At 36.4% G+C, this 17,196-nt stretch overlaps 2 protein-coding genes across 2 annotated transcripts in view; both read left to right on the top strand.

Moving 5' to 3' along the window:
- The first annotated feature begins 829 nt into the window (after positions 1–829).
- LOC107753674 (IQ and ubiquitin-like domain-containing protein) lies at positions 830–10,221 on the top strand. The gene is made up of 11 exons (XM_016569874.1): positions 830–854; positions 1,480–1,647; positions 1,724–1,899; positions 3,595–3,750; positions 3,845–4,055; positions 5,305–5,480; positions 6,154–6,324; positions 6,425–6,601; positions 7,346–7,594; positions 9,359–9,544; positions 9,890–10,221. The coding sequence occupies exons 1-11, from the start codon at positions 830–832 to the stop codon at positions 10,055–10,057; spliced, it is 1,863 nt and encodes a 620-aa protein (XP_016425360.1). The 3' UTR covers positions 10,058–10,221.
- A 3,363-nt stretch (positions 10,222–13,584) lies between these two features.
- Positions 13,585–17,196, top strand: part of LOC107753712 (solute carrier family 13 member 1-like) — an 8,326-nt gene continuing 4,714 nt past the window's right edge. The window contains exons 1-9 of the mRNA XM_016569924.1: positions 13,585–13,746; positions 14,083–14,211; positions 14,326–14,462; positions 14,567–14,754; positions 14,858–14,897; positions 14,984–15,044; positions 15,138–15,292; positions 15,394–15,513; positions 16,008–16,103. Coding sequence (XP_016425410.1) covers positions 13,648–13,746; positions 14,083–14,211; positions 14,326–14,462; positions 14,567–14,754; positions 14,858–14,897; positions 14,984–15,044; positions 15,138–15,292; positions 15,394–15,513; positions 16,008–16,103 — 1,025 coding nt within the window. The 5' untranslated portion in view covers positions 13,585–13,647. The remainder of the gene's footprint in view (positions 13,747–14,082; positions 14,212–14,325; positions 14,463–14,566; positions 14,755–14,857; positions 14,898–14,983; positions 15,045–15,137; positions 15,293–15,393; positions 15,514–16,007; positions 16,104–17,196) is intronic.

Here is a 17,196-nt window from a genome sequence, read left to right as displayed (position 1 = left end):
AAAAAAAAAATCCATTAATCAGTCAAACCAATGTGTTCGTTTAGATGTTTTTCGATATTGCAAATGCCTCATGATAAGACTCTTCAATGCTCAGCTGAATGAGATAATCGGTGAATTCATCTTCATTCATCTTGTCCCACATAACATGCCCATCTAGAAAATATGTCCCATAAATCAAAGAGCATCAGTGACTACTGGAGCTAATCAGAGCAAAGAGCAACAAAATTAGTTATATTTACAAACATGAACCTTTCAGTAAGCATAACTGCAGGCTCACCTATGTGACTAGACTCATCGAGGTCAATTTTCTAACCACCAAGTTACATGTGCTTTTATATCTGACCATGACCTGCTTTCTTTGCCAGTGAAATGCCATGCAATAAATACCATTCCATTAGATACAGTCTGTTTCTATTGTAGTCACTTTTAGGCAACACACCTGAATAAAATATGTTGTCATACTCTGGGAAGTGATATCACATGAGAGAATTCACTTTTCTATCATTTATTCAGTTAAATGCCCCAAGATACCCTAATCTTAATCTAATTTGCACGCTGCAGCATTGTTTGTTTTTCATTATCACAGAGGCATATCAGACACAGCAGGGGGCAGGATCAAGTGATTTTTCAGTTGGGAAGTCACAATTCATTTCAGTGAAATTATTCATTTGGACGGGATGGTTCAATGAACTGGTTCCAAAACGAGTGCAAATTATTTGGTCCCCACAGGAATTTGGTTTCTTATTGTTTATTGTAAAGCTGGTACTTTATGGCCGTTTTATTAGATTATAAGTGCCATTGTTAATTTTGTTAATATGCAATAACAAAAATGCACCATGGTATTTTTGGACAAGGTAGGCCTACCATGTTTTTTGAATGTATAGTACCGTAGTAGCACAATAATTCTTTGGAGAACCCATTAAATACCATGGTACAGGGATATACTAATAATACGTACGAATATATGAAGGTCCTTTTTGTAAGGGTAATAAACCAATTAACCATCTTTACAATTTTTAAATGCTACGATTACAAACGCTTTGCGAATCGGTTCGACCGAATCTTTAAAAAGAATCGGCTCAAGAGGATGACTCATTCGCGAATCGGACATCCCTAGTGGCACCATGGTTACCATAGCAGCGGTCAAACAATTTCAAGTCAGTGTAAACCTAGGCTCGACTCATTTATTTTGAACGTTAAAATAAAAATTTCGCCGTAAAAAAAAATATCAGATGTAATCGTTTTATGATTGAACTGTATGTTTTAAGCGTTCAGGTGTGAGAAATTTGCCATGTCAGAGCCGATCGTGGAAAATTCTGACATTTCTGAGAATAAAAGAATACACTCATACTGTAGAGGTGAATTCAGGTAAATCGGGACACTTTTTGGCATTGAGATGACTTGGAAAAAAATGGCCCAAATATTCTAACCTATAATGTTGCCAATTCTCGCTGATCATTTTTAGTTATTTATTTCTAGAAAAAAGTGTGGATGATGACCAGACGCTGATGGACATTGGCGTGCAGCCTCATGGGATGGTCCAAATTGAGATGAGCTCGCTAGACCCAGAGAATTACCCCATGAGACCCATCAAACCACAGCAGGAGTACAACATGCCGGATGTCATCACTGTCAGGGTGCAAACAGGTACAAACAAGGTTACAGCTGACTAGCGCATCATGAGGATAGACAAGCCTTTGTGTGACAAGTCTCTCTGTTGAAGACACAGACTCGTATCAGGACGTGGTGGTGGAGATCGAGAGAGTCACTCGAGGGAAAGCGTTTCTGGGAGGATACCGTCATAATGTGACCAAGGCGGAGTATCATCATGCTGCTGTACAGACGATGCCTAAGAAGAGGCCTGACAAGGGTGTTGAGATGTTCAGCAGGGATACACAGGTGTGCACACACACACACACACACACACACACACTATACGCCCTATAAAATGGATAATTGCAGTCTTGGATGCTGATTTCCACTATGCGAAACCCCTTAGTGAATGACACCTTACACCGTAATAAAACACTTTAAATGAACAGAACTTTCATCTCTTTGCCTCAATTTTTATTTGCATTAAATTAAAGGAACTATCATTTAGTGGATAAATGGCATATAAAGCATTCGCTTATTAAAAATAACTATTTAATTCAACTTTTAGGGCCAGATTTACTAAAAGCTTGCACCATCTTTTGGTGTTAAAATAGTACTGTCAGGATTTACTAAATTTACATGGACAGTTATTTTGCACTCGTCAAATTACTGCTACTTGCGCCATTATTTAACGCCCCCCAAAAAACATGTCTTAAACTATTTTGTGCTTGAAATGGCAGCATTTGCAGAGAACAGAGAGCGCTTGGTAAAAGGGAGAGGATTTTTTCCACACGTATTAATTTATTTGGAATGCCAGAAGAACACATTTTCCGTATCTGAACATATCCTTACGCTAAGTTGCGCTGCACTCGTTAGATTGTGTTGGTCATTATGGAAATGAGATGTTGCATCTGTGTTCTTTAATTTGCTCATTGTCAGTAAATCACCCGCAGAAATTTCCATACCCGTCGGCATTGTTTTGGAATTACGCTTTCGCACTAATTTGCCCTGTTTAGTAAATATGACCCTAAATTCTATATAAAATATATTGTGTATAAAATATGTATAATATTTAAAAAATATTGTATTGTAATATTATTGTAAAAATTTTAATATTGTATATTAAAATATTTAGAAAAAAATTTTGTATAAAAATGAACCCTTATATTTTAATTATGTATCCATTGTTTATTGTTTCTAAAACACTCACACAAAAGGAGTGAATCTATAATAAAAACTTCAAAAACTTGTTACTCATATATTTAATGATTTATAAAACATTGGCTCACTTTATAATGACAAGACAATTGAATTGAATTTTTTTTTTTTTTAAATAGATTATAAAATTTGTCAAAATCACAATATTATTGACCACAAATATAACTGTAGGGCAGAACAAAACATATTTAATTCTTTTGTTATCTAAATCAGTGACTACATATTTTAGTACATTTATTTAGTACATTGTTTTTTTTTTAAATTTATTTATTTATGAATGAATGAAACATAGGAAGAATACAATACAGGTTACAATTATTACAACAAGGAGACAATATATTATTTAAAAGTGACAGTACAGACATTTATAATATTACAAAAGATTTAAGATGTTGTTTAAATGCTGTTTTGAACTTTCTATTTATCAAAGTATCTTGAAAAAACGTATTATAGTTTCCACAAAAATATTAAGCAGCACAACTGTTTTTAACATTGATAATAATAATAATAATAAATGCTTCTTGAGCACTAAATATGCATATTAGAATGATTTCTGAAGGATCATGTGACACTGAATACTGGAGTAATGATGCTGAAAATTCAGCTTTGCATCAATTGAATAAATTACATTTTAAAATATTTGAACAGAAAACAGTTATTTTACATGGTAATAAAATATTATAATATTACTGTTTTTACTGTATTTTTGATCAAATAAATGCACAGTGTAGCTTCAAATCCGGTTGCAGTGCATACTTCTAATTTTCTTTTCCCTTTAAACAGACGGTTGAGTTGAAGAACCAGGATCAGCAGTGCTCCAAGAACGCCTCAACTCAGATGATCAAAATTGGCTGTTATGTGTCCAACATGGCGGACAAACTCATCACCCCAGGGACTTACATCACTGCAGGAGAATATCACAGCAAGAGACTGAGAGCTGTACGTGTGTTTGGAGGGGTTGAGAGGGAATTGTGTTCATTCTGTGCTTTTGCTGTTCATGACAAATGCTTGTATGTGTGTATATTTTCTTCAGGTCATTACACTACAGTCATATGTCAGGCGCTGGCTAGCCAGGTGTTTCACAGACAGCTTGAGACAGGCTAAAGTGCAGCATCTGGCATGGCTGGAAAATGAAAAGAGAAGGAAGAAAGAGGAGAAAGAGCAGCAGATCAGAGATGAATATCACCGCAGGATGAATCCGGAGTCAAAGGCAGACTTTGATCTGCTTTATAATGCCTTGAAAAGTGAGTAAGTGAGCGTTTGTGTAGTAACTAACTACAAGTAGCAATGCTACTAACTTAAAGGTGACGAGTACATTTTCCACACCACTAAAATCACCCCAGGAACTGCAAAAATAATGACTTTATTTTAATAACAGGTCTTCCTGAAAATCTGTGAACCACTGATAGTCCTCAAATTACTTATATTTGACTCAGTAACACATTATTGCACATTAAACTGTATTTTAACCTAGAAAAAAACCTCAGCTTTAACTACAATTTTCAGTAGGATGTCAATAGATTAGCTGCTCTCATAATAGCTTTTACAAGCTACTGCTTTTTTGGACGTATTATATGTTTGTGTGCAGCTTTTTAGTCAATAGTTGGGTTCAGTCGGTTCATGCAAATGAACTGACTATAACAAATTATTTACTGATTCATTTCAGTCCCTACACAGACTGACCTCTTTTTTTGAAGTATAATATTTTTAAATACTGTGTAGACCATCATTATAGTTTGGGCTCAGTTTTTATTTATTTATTTATTTATATATATATATATAAAAAAAAAAAAAAGTAATACTTTTATGCAGCAAGGATACATTAGATTGATAAAAAAGGGAGAGTAAAGACATTTATAATGTTACAAAAAACTATATTTAAAATAAATGTTTTTTCCCCCCAACTTTCTATTCATCAGAACAATTCTGAAAAAAAAAAAAAGTGTTTCCACAAAATTATTAAGCAGCACATTTCAGAAAAGAAATGTTTCTTGAGCAGCAAATCAGCATATTAGAATGATTTGTGAAGGATCACGTGGCACTGAAGACTGGAGTAACAATGCTGAAAATTCAGCTTTTTATCACAGGAATAAATTACATTTTGAAATATATTAAAACAGAAATTAATTGTAATAATGTTTCACAATATTAGGGTTTCTACTGTATTTTTTTATTAAATAAATGCCGCCTTGGTGAGCATAAAGGAATTATTTTAAAAACAAAAAAAATCTTACTGACTCTAAACTTTTTAACTTATTGTTTTTGGAATGAATTTATCTATAAGTCACTGGCAAATGAGTTAAATAATATAATCTGATATTTATATATTTGTTTTTGTATTCTTTCTTTCTTTCTTTAAATTGCTTTGCTGTGGATGACTACATTGTAGTTGGTATGATATATTTACTGAGATGGAGATATCCTGTATATGTGTTGATTTGATTTGGATATAAGTTAGTGTGATGGTTCTCATTCTTTATCTCTGTGTGTCAGAATGGAGGATAGAGGAAGTGGAACACGTCAATGTCACTTTATCTGGTGCGGAGAGAAAGGCAGCGCTGTGCGCTCTACTGGAGCAAGAGACCCAGTTCATCTCCTCCATAGAACGGCACAGAATGGCTGCAGGCACAAGGAACCAGGATAAGACCATACAAGCCTTCCTCAACAAGGTGTCTTATCTTTGCTAATCGGCTGTCTCGTCATGAGCATGCACTATTGCTTAGAGCGAAACCTTTGCTTGTTCACAGTGCATTAAAGGAGGAATTCTGAGATTAAATTCTGCATTAAAACATTTAAAATGGGTTTAAAATGTATTTAAATTTTAGGATTTTATAAATGATAAATCTGCATGGCAGGAGATTCATTTGGTTTAGAATTTTGAAGATTGCTGATTCATAACTTTTCTCCATTGTGTCCTTCACCTAATGTTGCTATGGTAGAAATGTCAGAGTAATAAAATGCATTGAACGTCACTTTGTGACAAGTGGCTAATGATAACTAACTGATAATATGCTAGATCAAAAGTCAGAACAGACTTTTTTTATATTTTATGTTACCTCCTCTATAGCAGTGGTTTTTGAACTCTTTTTGCTTCATGACCCAGACTTTACATTGGGCATAAGTAAACAAAAATGTCCTTGAAATGTATTAATGAATTTAATACATTTTATATTAATATAAATATGAATTTATAAATTAACTGCATAGGTGCAAAACATGTTTATACAATGATAATATCATTCTATATATTATTATAATTTGTTGTAATCCTTTAAAGAAATCTCTGCTAAAAGCAAAAAAACAAAGAAATTGCAAAGACTATTTTGTATGACTTCTTCTCAGTGTGCAGAACCAAAGAAATGGCGTGCATTTGATGGGAAGGTGACACAGATGGACACGCAGTTCACCATCAGAGCCAAGGAGCTGCGAGACCTTTACAGTAGCATCACCCAGGCTCAGTTCACAAACGACGAACGTCTGGATGTGCTTCTCACTCTCAAACACACCGTAAAGGTCAGTTCCAAATCTGTAGTCCAAAACATGGTCAAAATATAAACCCTTTTCTAGAAGCATATATTTGCTCGTCTCATTTTTAAAATGTTCTTGTGAACAGGAACATAAATGCAAGCTAACACAGGATATAGTGGACTTGATTGACAGGGAGGTGGACCTGCTGATGAGGGGCGTTAAAAAAAGCAACCTGGAGGGGTTGAGGAAGAGGATAGCCTCCCTCTTTCTCCAGTACATCAAAACCCCTGCGTTCAACCCTCAGGTGTCCACATTTCTGTGGGTATGTGGCAAAAGCAGTGTTGTAGTCGAAACTAGCTTTTTCGAGCTCGAGTCAAGACCGAGATCAGAAGAGGGTTAAGTCTGAGTTAAGACCAAGTCCTCATGCTCCCATGTTCATGACATAAAGCAATATATTGGTCTTGGTCCTAATGTCCAAGTCCAAGACGATATTGTCATGGTCTTGGTCTGGATCCTTGAGTCCGAGTCCAAGATCATATTTTATGGTCCTGCTCCTTGAGTTAGAATCCAAGACCATATTTTCATGGTGTTGGTCTTGGTCCTTGAGTCTGAATCCAAGATGATATTTTCAGTGTCTTGGTCCTTGAATCGAGTCCTAGACAATTTTTTAGGGTTCTTGTCAATGAGTCTGATTCCAAGACCATATTTTCATGGTTGTTGGTCTTGTTCCTCGAGTCTGAATTCAAGACCATATTTTCATGGTCTTGGTCCTTAAGTCCAAGACCATATTTTCCTCATCTTGGAACATACAGTATATTCATGGTGTTGTTCTTCGTCCTTAAGTCTGTATCTTTATGGTCTTGGACTCAGTCTTGACTTGGACTCGAATTAGCGGTTTATGACTACAACACTGAGCTAAACTTCACCCTATACATCAAAGTGAGTGTGATGTTAGCTGTTAGGTCTGTAAACAACTTCCAGTTCTAAAGACACTTCAATACAACAAGTTTTGGTTGGTCATCTAACTCTTTGAAACCAACTTCATTATTTACCCTGCTCTCCACAGGTGCCTCAGGATCCTGCTGACCTGAAAAAGAACATCTATTTGTGTCGTGGCTGTAATGAGTATCAGTCATCCACTGACTTTGCTCTGAAGACAAACGCATCTTCGGTTGGCCTCTGTCGCCGCTGTATGGATTTAGACAATGAGGCTCGTCGAAGAGAAGACTTCTCTCTTTACAAGAACATTCTCATGTGCTTGCGTGAATCTGAGGCCGAGTGCAGCCCAGAAGCCAAAATCACTTACCTGCTACAGGTAACGTTTATTCATTCATTAATCATTTCAAGCGTATGGAAAGAGCCATGTCAGTTTTGGCAAAACCTGCCTTTTTTCCTTCACTTGTTGTGACACATCACATGAAATTATTCTATATAAACAAATGATGCATGTCTTAAAGGGATAGTTCACCCAAAAATTAAAATTCTGTCATTAATTACTCGCCCTCATGTGGTTCCAAACTCGTAAGACCTTCCAGGGTGTCCGCGGGTTCTTAAAAAGTATTAAAAGTTGATAAATTAATTTAGAGAAAATTAAGGCCCTTAAAAAGTATTTAAAAGTCTTAAATGCCATTTTCCAAGGTATTAAATTTTGTATCATCTTTTCATTATGTATATTTGTCCGAATAGTGGGGTTCTGTGTAGTTTATTTATGGAATCCCGCAAGATTTGACGTCATCTGTTACAGCGCTCACTGACTGACTGCACTGCTGCATGATAACGTGGGACTTGTTGATCCCACTCTCGCTGAATTTCTGACCATTACCGCATGCTTCCATCCGCTCCCGCGATTTTTGCGTCCGCTCCCACAAACATTCTAATTATCAATATGTGGGGTATTTAAATCCCTTTTGAATGAGCGCTCGCAGTCGCAGTTCACTTTCACTTTCGCGATCGTGCGCGCACTGTGTAAAGGGAGCACATCTTACGATAAAAGATATTTATCAATGAGCTCGTGATCAGTCAAATCTGACTTCTGCAGCTTGTGTTGGATGCAGGGTTGTTGTTATTTTTTTTCCACGAAATTGGGCTGCTTTTAAACTGTTGCCATGGGTTGATTTTCCCCAGTGGGTTAAAGGTTTGAACTCCATGATTCCTGTAAATACCCTGACCTTTGTTCATCTTCAGAACACAAATTAAGGTATTTTTGATGAAATCCGAGAGCTTTCTGACCCTGCATAGACAGCAACACAACTGACACGTTCAAGGCCCAGAAAGATAGTAAAGACATCGTTAAAATAGTCCATGTGACATCAGTGGTTCAACCATGCGTTGTGATACTCTCGTGAATGCGCGTCGAAGACTGACCAGGAAGAGAAGAAATAGTTGAATAAAGTCGTTTTTTTTTTTTCTTTGCACACAAAAATTATTCTCGTAGCTTCATAAAATTAAGGTTGAACCACTGATGTCACATGGACTATTTTAACAATGGTCCTTACTACCTTTCTGGGTCTTGAACGTGCCAGTTCCATTGCCGTCTATGGAGGGTCAGAATGAAAGCTTTCAGATTTCATCAAAAATATCTGAATTTGTGTTCCAAAGATGAACAAAGGTCTTATGGGTTTGGAACAACATGAGGGTGAGTGATTAATGAGTTTGGAAGTATTATGCCTCTGTTTATTAAATTGTCAAAGACACTATTGGTCATGTGATTTTAACATGGCTGCCACCATCAGGATGGACCACCGTAAAGTAGAATAAAACAACTTTTTCTACGTTTTTTTTTTGAACAATCTGTTTATTGAGATGTAACACTATATAACAGTAATACAACAATATTGTAGTTACATCTTTTTTACATATATGAAAACAGTAACAAACAAGAAAAAGAAAAAACTTGTTTTAAGTTACTGCAGTTCTCTGTACAATCTCATGCTAGTCTACATGATTTTAAACATATCAGTCAAATGTGCTATTAATTTCTTTTGGTGGAGAATGCGGGAATAAAATCCCATAGTCCGCCTTTAAGAAGAATAGTACACCAAGTTCATGCTGTGTTCAAGACATTCCCTGTCCTCATTAGGAGCAGGACCTGCGGTACCTGGTGGATGTGCTGTGGGGGGCTCAGTCTGCTTTGAGTGGCTGGAAAGACCTTCATGATTTACTGCTGGTCCGGTGGGAGAAGCATTTGGACTGGAGCCCATGGAACTGCATCCTACTTACAAAGGACGAGGCGGCTGCACATCTCAAACTGGAGAACATCGAGAAGGTACTGCAGCCACTTCTGCTCTTGAATGAATGGTTTTCTTTACACTGAAATAAATGATTAACCTCAAATATTCAAGCAATATTGCACTAATCTAAGTACCAAGTAGAGCTACAGAATAAAATGGCAGAATAAAAAACTTTTGCAGAATAATGTAATGTATAACCAGGCTTTAGTCAACAAATATAAAGGATTACATCTAGCAGAACTTCAAAATAATGACTATCAACTCTTGCAAATCTCATTTCTAGACATGTAATGCATTTACAGAACACATTTGTCTCTCCCACCACTTGAGAGCAACGCCATTCGTTCCGCCCTACAAATGTCCGCTGTTTTCACTTGCAGGCATACGATGTGGTAGTTATCCGTAACGTCAAGCAGAAACACGCATTGGCCAGGAAGTACTTCTCCCAGATTCCTGCAATGGCCGAATGTCTGCACGACGCTGAGATTCAGCCTGCTGCCCTCAGCAACCTGCTGGTCTCCAAACCCATCACCAATGCAACCAAGTAGAATCGCTAAGAGGCAACCCACAATCCTGCGGGGCGCTCAGGGAAATCTGCAGCTTCACTATTTGTGGGCAGTAAAGTATAGAGATCTAAAACCTTATTAAGAGTCCTTCTTCAAGATCATTTATCGAATTTGAATATCGTATATGTTAATTAAAACCGTGAGTAGCTGGGCCGTTTTTTTGTCTCTACTCCATTGCACTTTGCAATTTGGCCTGATCATTAAAAGTCTTTCGCTTCTCGCTGCTTTGCTTTCCATTCATTAGGATCATTCATTAATGCTAATTACTTATTATTTGGCAGTAATTAAGAAAGAAGTTTTTATTTTATTTTCAACTTCATTGGTATTTTGTAAAATAATAATTGGTAAAAAGAGCAGCATAACTACAGTCCTGTGAAAAATGCGGCATTACCATGTTATGAGTCTTGAGTACAAAGCTATATAAAATAATTGAGATTAGACTGACAAAAAAGTAGATTATCCCTCCATGATTGCTCCGTACAAGAATGTATTACAAAATGAAGGTGTCATGTCAGTCTTATGCACACCCCTTCAAGTAAAGTGTAACCCAAAGTTATTTCCGGGAACACTTCGGAAGCCTGAAAAGCACAAGTTGAAGAGGTTTTAATTAGACCTTTGCAAATGATATATAGCCTAGATCTAATCAGGAGGTGAGCAATCTAAGATCTGCAATTATAGGAAAAGGTCAAGAACCTCCTCCTGTGTCTCCTTTTGAACAAATGTGACCGAAACCACCAGCACCACAGGACTCCATTAGGTAAGTTTATATGCTGTGCTTAATAAAATGAGTTTTTATTAAGAGATTTGGCTTATCATCATGTTCCTTGGCACTGGCCCTATCACTGTCATTCTGTGATCCCATAAGGAACATTAATGACACTTAGTTGAACTTCAAAAATAGATTGAACGTGATAACAAAAATGCAGCTAATAGGGAGGAGAACATTTGAAAAACAAGTTATGTTACAAAGGATTAAATGGTGAATTTATTAGGTGTTGATGGTAGTAGAGATGCAGATGCTTTTTGCTGAATATAAGAGGAACTTCAGCATTTTTATAAGAATTAAATAAGAAAAGGTGTTTGTGGGTTCCAGGGTTTTTAAGAACTGTAATGGCTACTACTGTAATCCTTTAAATCGGTAACAAAGAAAACACTTCTGTTTGCTGAAATGGAGGTATTATGGAAAACTTGGTGGGCCCTGAGAGCAACATTTTTTTAAGGTTATTGTTTGATCTAACTGTTTGTGTTTGAATAAAGTAAGTCAAAGGTAAATCAAGATTTTCTCTATTATTGTTCCCACCAGTATTGTGCAATCTTTTGTAATCTTTGGACGCTGGAAAAATGCTTTGATGTTTTATAATGCTCATATTGATAACTAATTTGTGGAGTTTTATGTAATCTCTGATAGAGCTGTTCTGTTTGTTCCTTGAGGGAGCTTGAGGATTGCGATTAATGTGTAATAGTGCAGACAGGATGAAGTGAGTGTTCTGTCCAAGTTATCCAATGATATTTCAAGGAAACACCATTCTGCATTTCAAATCCTTGGTAATCCTGACTGCGAAATGACAATTGTAAAGGGAGGTCATGAAGATATAACTTCAACAGCATCAACTAACCTCAACACCTTCAGACAGATTTGACATTACAGCCGGTCATAGGCCAGCTCTTTGTGACTTTTTCCATTGGATTCACAAATTTTCCATTGCCACATTTTATGATTCACAAAGTTATGGAAGCCTTTTCTGTCTCAGGAAAAAATAAAAGATACAGATAAAAATAAGAAATAGTAAAAAAATAATGTAAAAAAAATAAAAAAAACAGTAAGAAAATTAACAATAGTAAGAAATAAAGTTGCAGTTACCGGATAAAGTCACAATTTTGAAATGTAAAGTAGAAATTACAAGAAATAAATTAACAGTTTTGTGACAAGTAAGGTCTAATATATACTGTATAGTCACAATTAGAGAAAATAAAGATGGAATTGTTTCAAATTAATTGTGTGAGGTAAAGTTGCAGTTACAATACAGTTACAATTATGAGATATAAATTTGCAATTGCATTTTGTAGTGTAGTGTAGTGTAGTCACAATTTTTTAGTATAGTAGAAAATACAAGAATTTGTCATCAAAAAATAAGTCTCAATTGTAGGATGGAAAGTTGCAATTGTAAAATGCAAAGGCACGATTATGAGAAATCAATTTTAAAGAAAAAAAAAAGTGTTTGGAATTAAATAACAATTGTGAGTTGTGAAGCTGTGATTACAAGAGAGTTGCAATTACAAGATATAAATTCGTAATTATGAGAAAAAATGGCAGTTGTGGGATAAAATCACAATTTTGAAATGTAAAGTAGCGAACACAATAACTAAATTTGCAATTATAGGAAATAAAGTCACAAAAAAAAAAAAGTCAGAATTGTTTAGAATTAAATAACAATTGTGCGATGTGAGGTTGTGATTTTAAGAGTCGCAATTACAAGATATTCGCAATTGTGACCCTGGACCACAAAACCAGTCATAAGTAGCACGGGTATATTTGTAGCAATAGCCAAAAAGACATTGTATGGGTCAAGATTATTTGTCTTTTATGCCAAAAATCATTAGGATATTAAGTAAAGCAGCCACAGCCAGTCTGATTTAGACATGGAGTGGTTTTTTTTTAATTTAATTTAATTTAATTTTTTTATTTTTTTTTGCACCCTTAGATTCCAGATATTCTAATAGTTGTATCTCGGCCAAATATTGTTCTATCCTAACAAACCATACATCAATGGAAAGCTTATTTATTCAGCTTTCAGATGTTGTATAGATCTAAATTTCGAGAAAAAAAATTTACTCTTATGACTGGTTTTGTGCTCCTGGGTCACAATTAAGAAAAAAAATTGCAGTTGCACGATATAAAGTCACAAATTAAAAATACAATATCAAAATTTTATTTATTTAGTTTTTCTGCAAGCCTTAAATGGACTTCCATACAAACTTGGGGGCATTACAGTGAAAACTTGAAATAATAGTTTACATATTTCTTTTCATTTCAGTGTTTTTTTAAAAAACTTTTTTCTTTTCATATTTCCATAAATATTTCTCTCTGATCTAATTCTTTGGAAACAAGCTTCAGCACGGATTATTGCCTGCTGTGTGATTTCTGAGAGTTTGTGTTTATGAAGTCTCCCAGGTTGTTGTTTAACAGACCCCTGCGCGGTGCCAGATTAGGGCCCAATAAGGGAAACGGCGATGACGTTAGCTGTTAGGAGAAAAAAGTGTGAATTCCCAGGTCATTGTCTGTGGCAATGTCTCATGTGCTCTTGATTTTATAACCTTGTATGCAAATTTGTTGTTAACTTTGGTCATAAAATGTAAAAAATAAATAGGTTAGAAGGGACTTGCATGAGGTATGACTGGTGGGAGTCTAATCTTAAAGCTTAATCTCCATGGCCATAAGGCTTTATGACATGCCTGGAATGGACCAGTAACAGTGGATGCGGATGGCACCAGGGCAAAGATTAATCAGCGGCACATTATTTAAAGGCCATCATAAGACAAAGTCCCAGAGTTGACTCCGTTTCGGCCACAAGATGAGGCGGCTTAGATGTTCTTGGAGCTCCTTGAAACCCCTAATCATCATCATCTCACCGCTGGCTTTGCTACCGCTGCCACTGGTCATCAGAAAAAAGGTTAGATATGCTACAAACACACATGGAGATCTGAATGAAAATAATGTGAAAATTAATTTTCGTTAAGAGTAAAACTAATGTAATTAAGTCTTTTCTTTGAGTATCTAAAACAATTGTACAGTATATTTTCTGAAATACTTTAATGAATACTGAAATGTCTTTAACAATTATTTTGTCTTTTGCTCTCACTTTTTTTGTAAAAATACATTTCGATAGACATATTTTTTTGGCCAAGACAAAGACATTCTTTCCAAGAAAAATGAAAAAGATGCTGATTTCAGTTTCTTCAGTCCTTTTTGTGTTACTGGATATCAACCCTGATATCATTTCCACTAGGAAGCAGAATGTGCGTATATCCTAATATTAATGGCTGTATACTGGATGACGGAGGTCTTGCCTCTGTCTGTGACGGCACTTCTCCCCGCGCTGCTTTTCCCTCTTTTTGGGATCATGAAGTCCTCACAGGTACACTTTCCAGAACTGGCCATTTTACTCTTGGAAAACAATCCTATCTAGAAATCTGACTGCAGTATTTCCAGACTTCTAAAGGATAGCTACTGACCGACAGTCTTTCTTTAGGTTGCATCTGTATATTTCAAAGACTTCCACTTGTTGCTTCTTGGTGTCATCTGTTTAGCAACATCCATTGAGAAATGGGGTCTTCATCGGAGAATTGCCCTCAGACTGGTGACTGGACTTGGAGTCAATCCTGGCATGTAAGGCTGATTTTATTTTATTAAGATTTCTGATGTGTTGTGATGAATCATAGTAGGATGGACCGAGTTAAATCTGCTTGTTTACTGTGAAATGTGTTTCACAGGTTGATGCTCGGGTTCATGGTTGGCTGTGCTTTCCTCTCCATGTGGCTGAGCAACACCTCAACTGTGGCGATGGTAATGCCAATTGTGGAGGCAGTGATCCAGCAGGTTTTGAATGCAAGTGAAGAGGCCAGGAAAGACCACAAGGGGGAGTTAAATGGCATCTCCAACCCTGCTCTTCAGCTTGAAGGTAACATGAAAGCTCCGTGCTTTAACATGAGCAATAAATAATCATTTCAACCTTTAACCTTTTAGAGCTGTGCAGCATTTAATTATTAAACATCTGTTTTCAGATATTGAGGCCCAGCATGACCAATCTGAGAACATAAAAAGGTGAACATATGTAAAATGAACAAAAAGGTACCTGATTGAAAACAATTGATTTTTAAGACTGAATGAGATTTTGTGTGCACTTACAGCATCGAAGCAGGGATTACACAGACAGTTCAGACAGCTCCCGACGAACCAGAAACTGTTAAGGTCAGTAAAAAAAAAGACACAATCTGACATTAAAATGCACAAAATGCGTCTCCTTGCCTTTCCGATAAAATGGGATTTCTCAATATTTGTTAGGCGCCTCCACCATATAATGGAAAGTACAGGACCCGTGAAGATCACATGATGTGCAAAGGCTTGTCGCTTTGCATTGCTTACTCCTCATCCATTGGGGGGCTGACCACATTATCAGGAACATCCACAAACCTCATCTTTGCTGAATACATCTATCAGTGAGTTTACAACTTGTCTTCAAACTGAAGTGTTTTACAGTGCATTACATGGTTTGGACAGTCTATCCATCTAAACTGTGCTTTTTGTTACATTTCCTCAGGTACTACCCAGATTGCACCGTCATTAATTTTGGGAACTGGTTCGTGCTTTGTCTTCCCATCTGCATAATTATGCTGATTTTGTCATGGATATACCTGCACTGGATGTATCTTGGATCCAAGTGAGTGATCGTGATGTCTTCTATTCAATAAGTCGTTCCCTGACCCCTCTCTGTTCCTCATTTTTACTCTTCGTCTTTGGCTTTCATTTAAATTCATCATTTCAAATCACGCTGCCATTTGCATTTTTCCCACCTCACCACTTCAGCTTCCTCTACATGTCCTCAATCTTCTTCATCCTGCTCTGTCTCTCACTCACTCACAGCCTCCCATTCTCATCGCTCTAGTATAATCCTGTTTTATCGAGCAGCCTTCTTCATCTCACCCTTGTCGATATTTTCTTCTTTTCCTGATGAAGAATCACTCACAGAACATGGACACCTGACGTCGTGACAAGAGATGTGATTGTTCTCATGCGTAGTTTAAATGGATTTTTGTCATATGCAGGTGTTTCAGTCAGTTCGTCTGCTCATCAAAATTAACTACATGTGTGCATTGACATGACAGTGAATTAACTGAACAATAAAAGCATATCTGCTTTTCCATCCATCCCTAGCTTTCGTGCCAGTCTGTGCTCCAGACAGCGATCCGAAAAGGAAAAACACACTGCCAGAGTGCTCCGGGATCAGTACAACTCACTAGGGCCCATAAGGTTGGAACTCTTCTTTTCATTTAAAAGATCTTAAAGCTCTTAACAATGTGAACTCTACTTATTTTTCCCTGTCGGTCTGAATCCATTGCTCAACCAATAGCATGATTTTGGTGTAGGGGTTCTTTTGTTTTTTCAAACAGTCCATGTGAACCGGAAGTTGCTGCCAACTTTACTTTAGTATTGTGACAAATTACCAACAGAAATGGAATATTAAATAGAGGGCATGGTTTTATTTTAGCACACCTCCCTGCCATTTCTCGCTCACAGCAAAGTAATGTCATCAGATAAGGAATGCCATTATAGAGTGGAAGCAAATTTTCAGATTTTGATTAAACATGACCAAGACAAACCATTTTTTTCAGTGGATTAATTTAGCATGGATTAATTGTTCACCTCAAGACTAGCAATTTGGCCTACCAATTTTTTGTAATTTTTTATTTCATGCAGACTTTGACATGCATTATGTGTTAACATGACAAAGTGTGTCATTTTGGCAAGGTTAGAAGTATTTCAAGACCTGATTATGACCTTATTTTGATTCTTATTATTATCAAAGTTTATTTTTACTTACAGCTGGAATACACTAAATGGGAATCATATTTTTTCAAATAAAGTCAAGGTAACACTCATTTTATATACAGCACACAGTGAAAATTACATACATATGACAGTGGGCAAATGCATTAACCGCAGCATAATTTGAAATCACGAGTTTACGATCGCGCGTCTCCAGTGAAGCTATACTCTCCTCCTGTCAGCATTCAATTCACACAGACCGACCGTCACGTAAATGCGTATTTGCTGAATGCTGACAGCAAACGAGAAAGTATTATAATGTTTGCCTTTCTATTACTAATAATATAATACTTTGTATACATATTAATTCATTTGTTTAACCGTTCTATCTGATTATTAGACAGAACTGTTAAGGACGACAGCAAACAAGAGGGAGAATGTGAGCACTGTGTGCTGCTGCCATTCTCAGCGCCATCAAAATAAAACGTTCTGCCTCGAATGCAGAAAAGGCCAAACAGAAAAACTTATCGGCCGATGCCGATATTTGAAAAATGCCAAATATCGGCCGATATATCGG

This window comes from Sinocyclocheilus rhinocerous, unplaced genomic scaffold (assembly GCF_001515625.1).
Source record: "Sinocyclocheilus rhinocerous isolate Xijiao unplaced genomic scaffold, SAMN03320098_v1.1 scaffold200, whole genome shotgun sequence".
Classification (NCBI taxonomy): Eukaryota; Metazoa; Chordata; class Actinopteri; order Cypriniformes; family Cyprinidae; genus Sinocyclocheilus; species Sinocyclocheilus rhinocerous.
Note: the sequence above shows the minus strand (reverse complement) of the source record. Positions and strands in the feature narration are given on the sequence as shown.

Excerpts from the sequence above, each read along its gene's own strand:
- LOC107753674 (XM_016569874.1), top strand. The coding sequence starts at position 830 with ATGCACCATGGTATTTTTGGACAAG. Across the intron at positions 855-1,479 it reads CCATGGTATTTTTGGACAAG|AAAAAAGTGTGGATGATGAC; the intron begins GTAGGCCTACCA and ends ATTTATTTCTAG. Across the intron at positions 6,325-6,424 it reads CTCTCAAACACACCGTAAAG|GAACATAAATGCAAGCTAAC; the intron begins GTCAGTTCCAAA and ends TCTTGTGAACAG.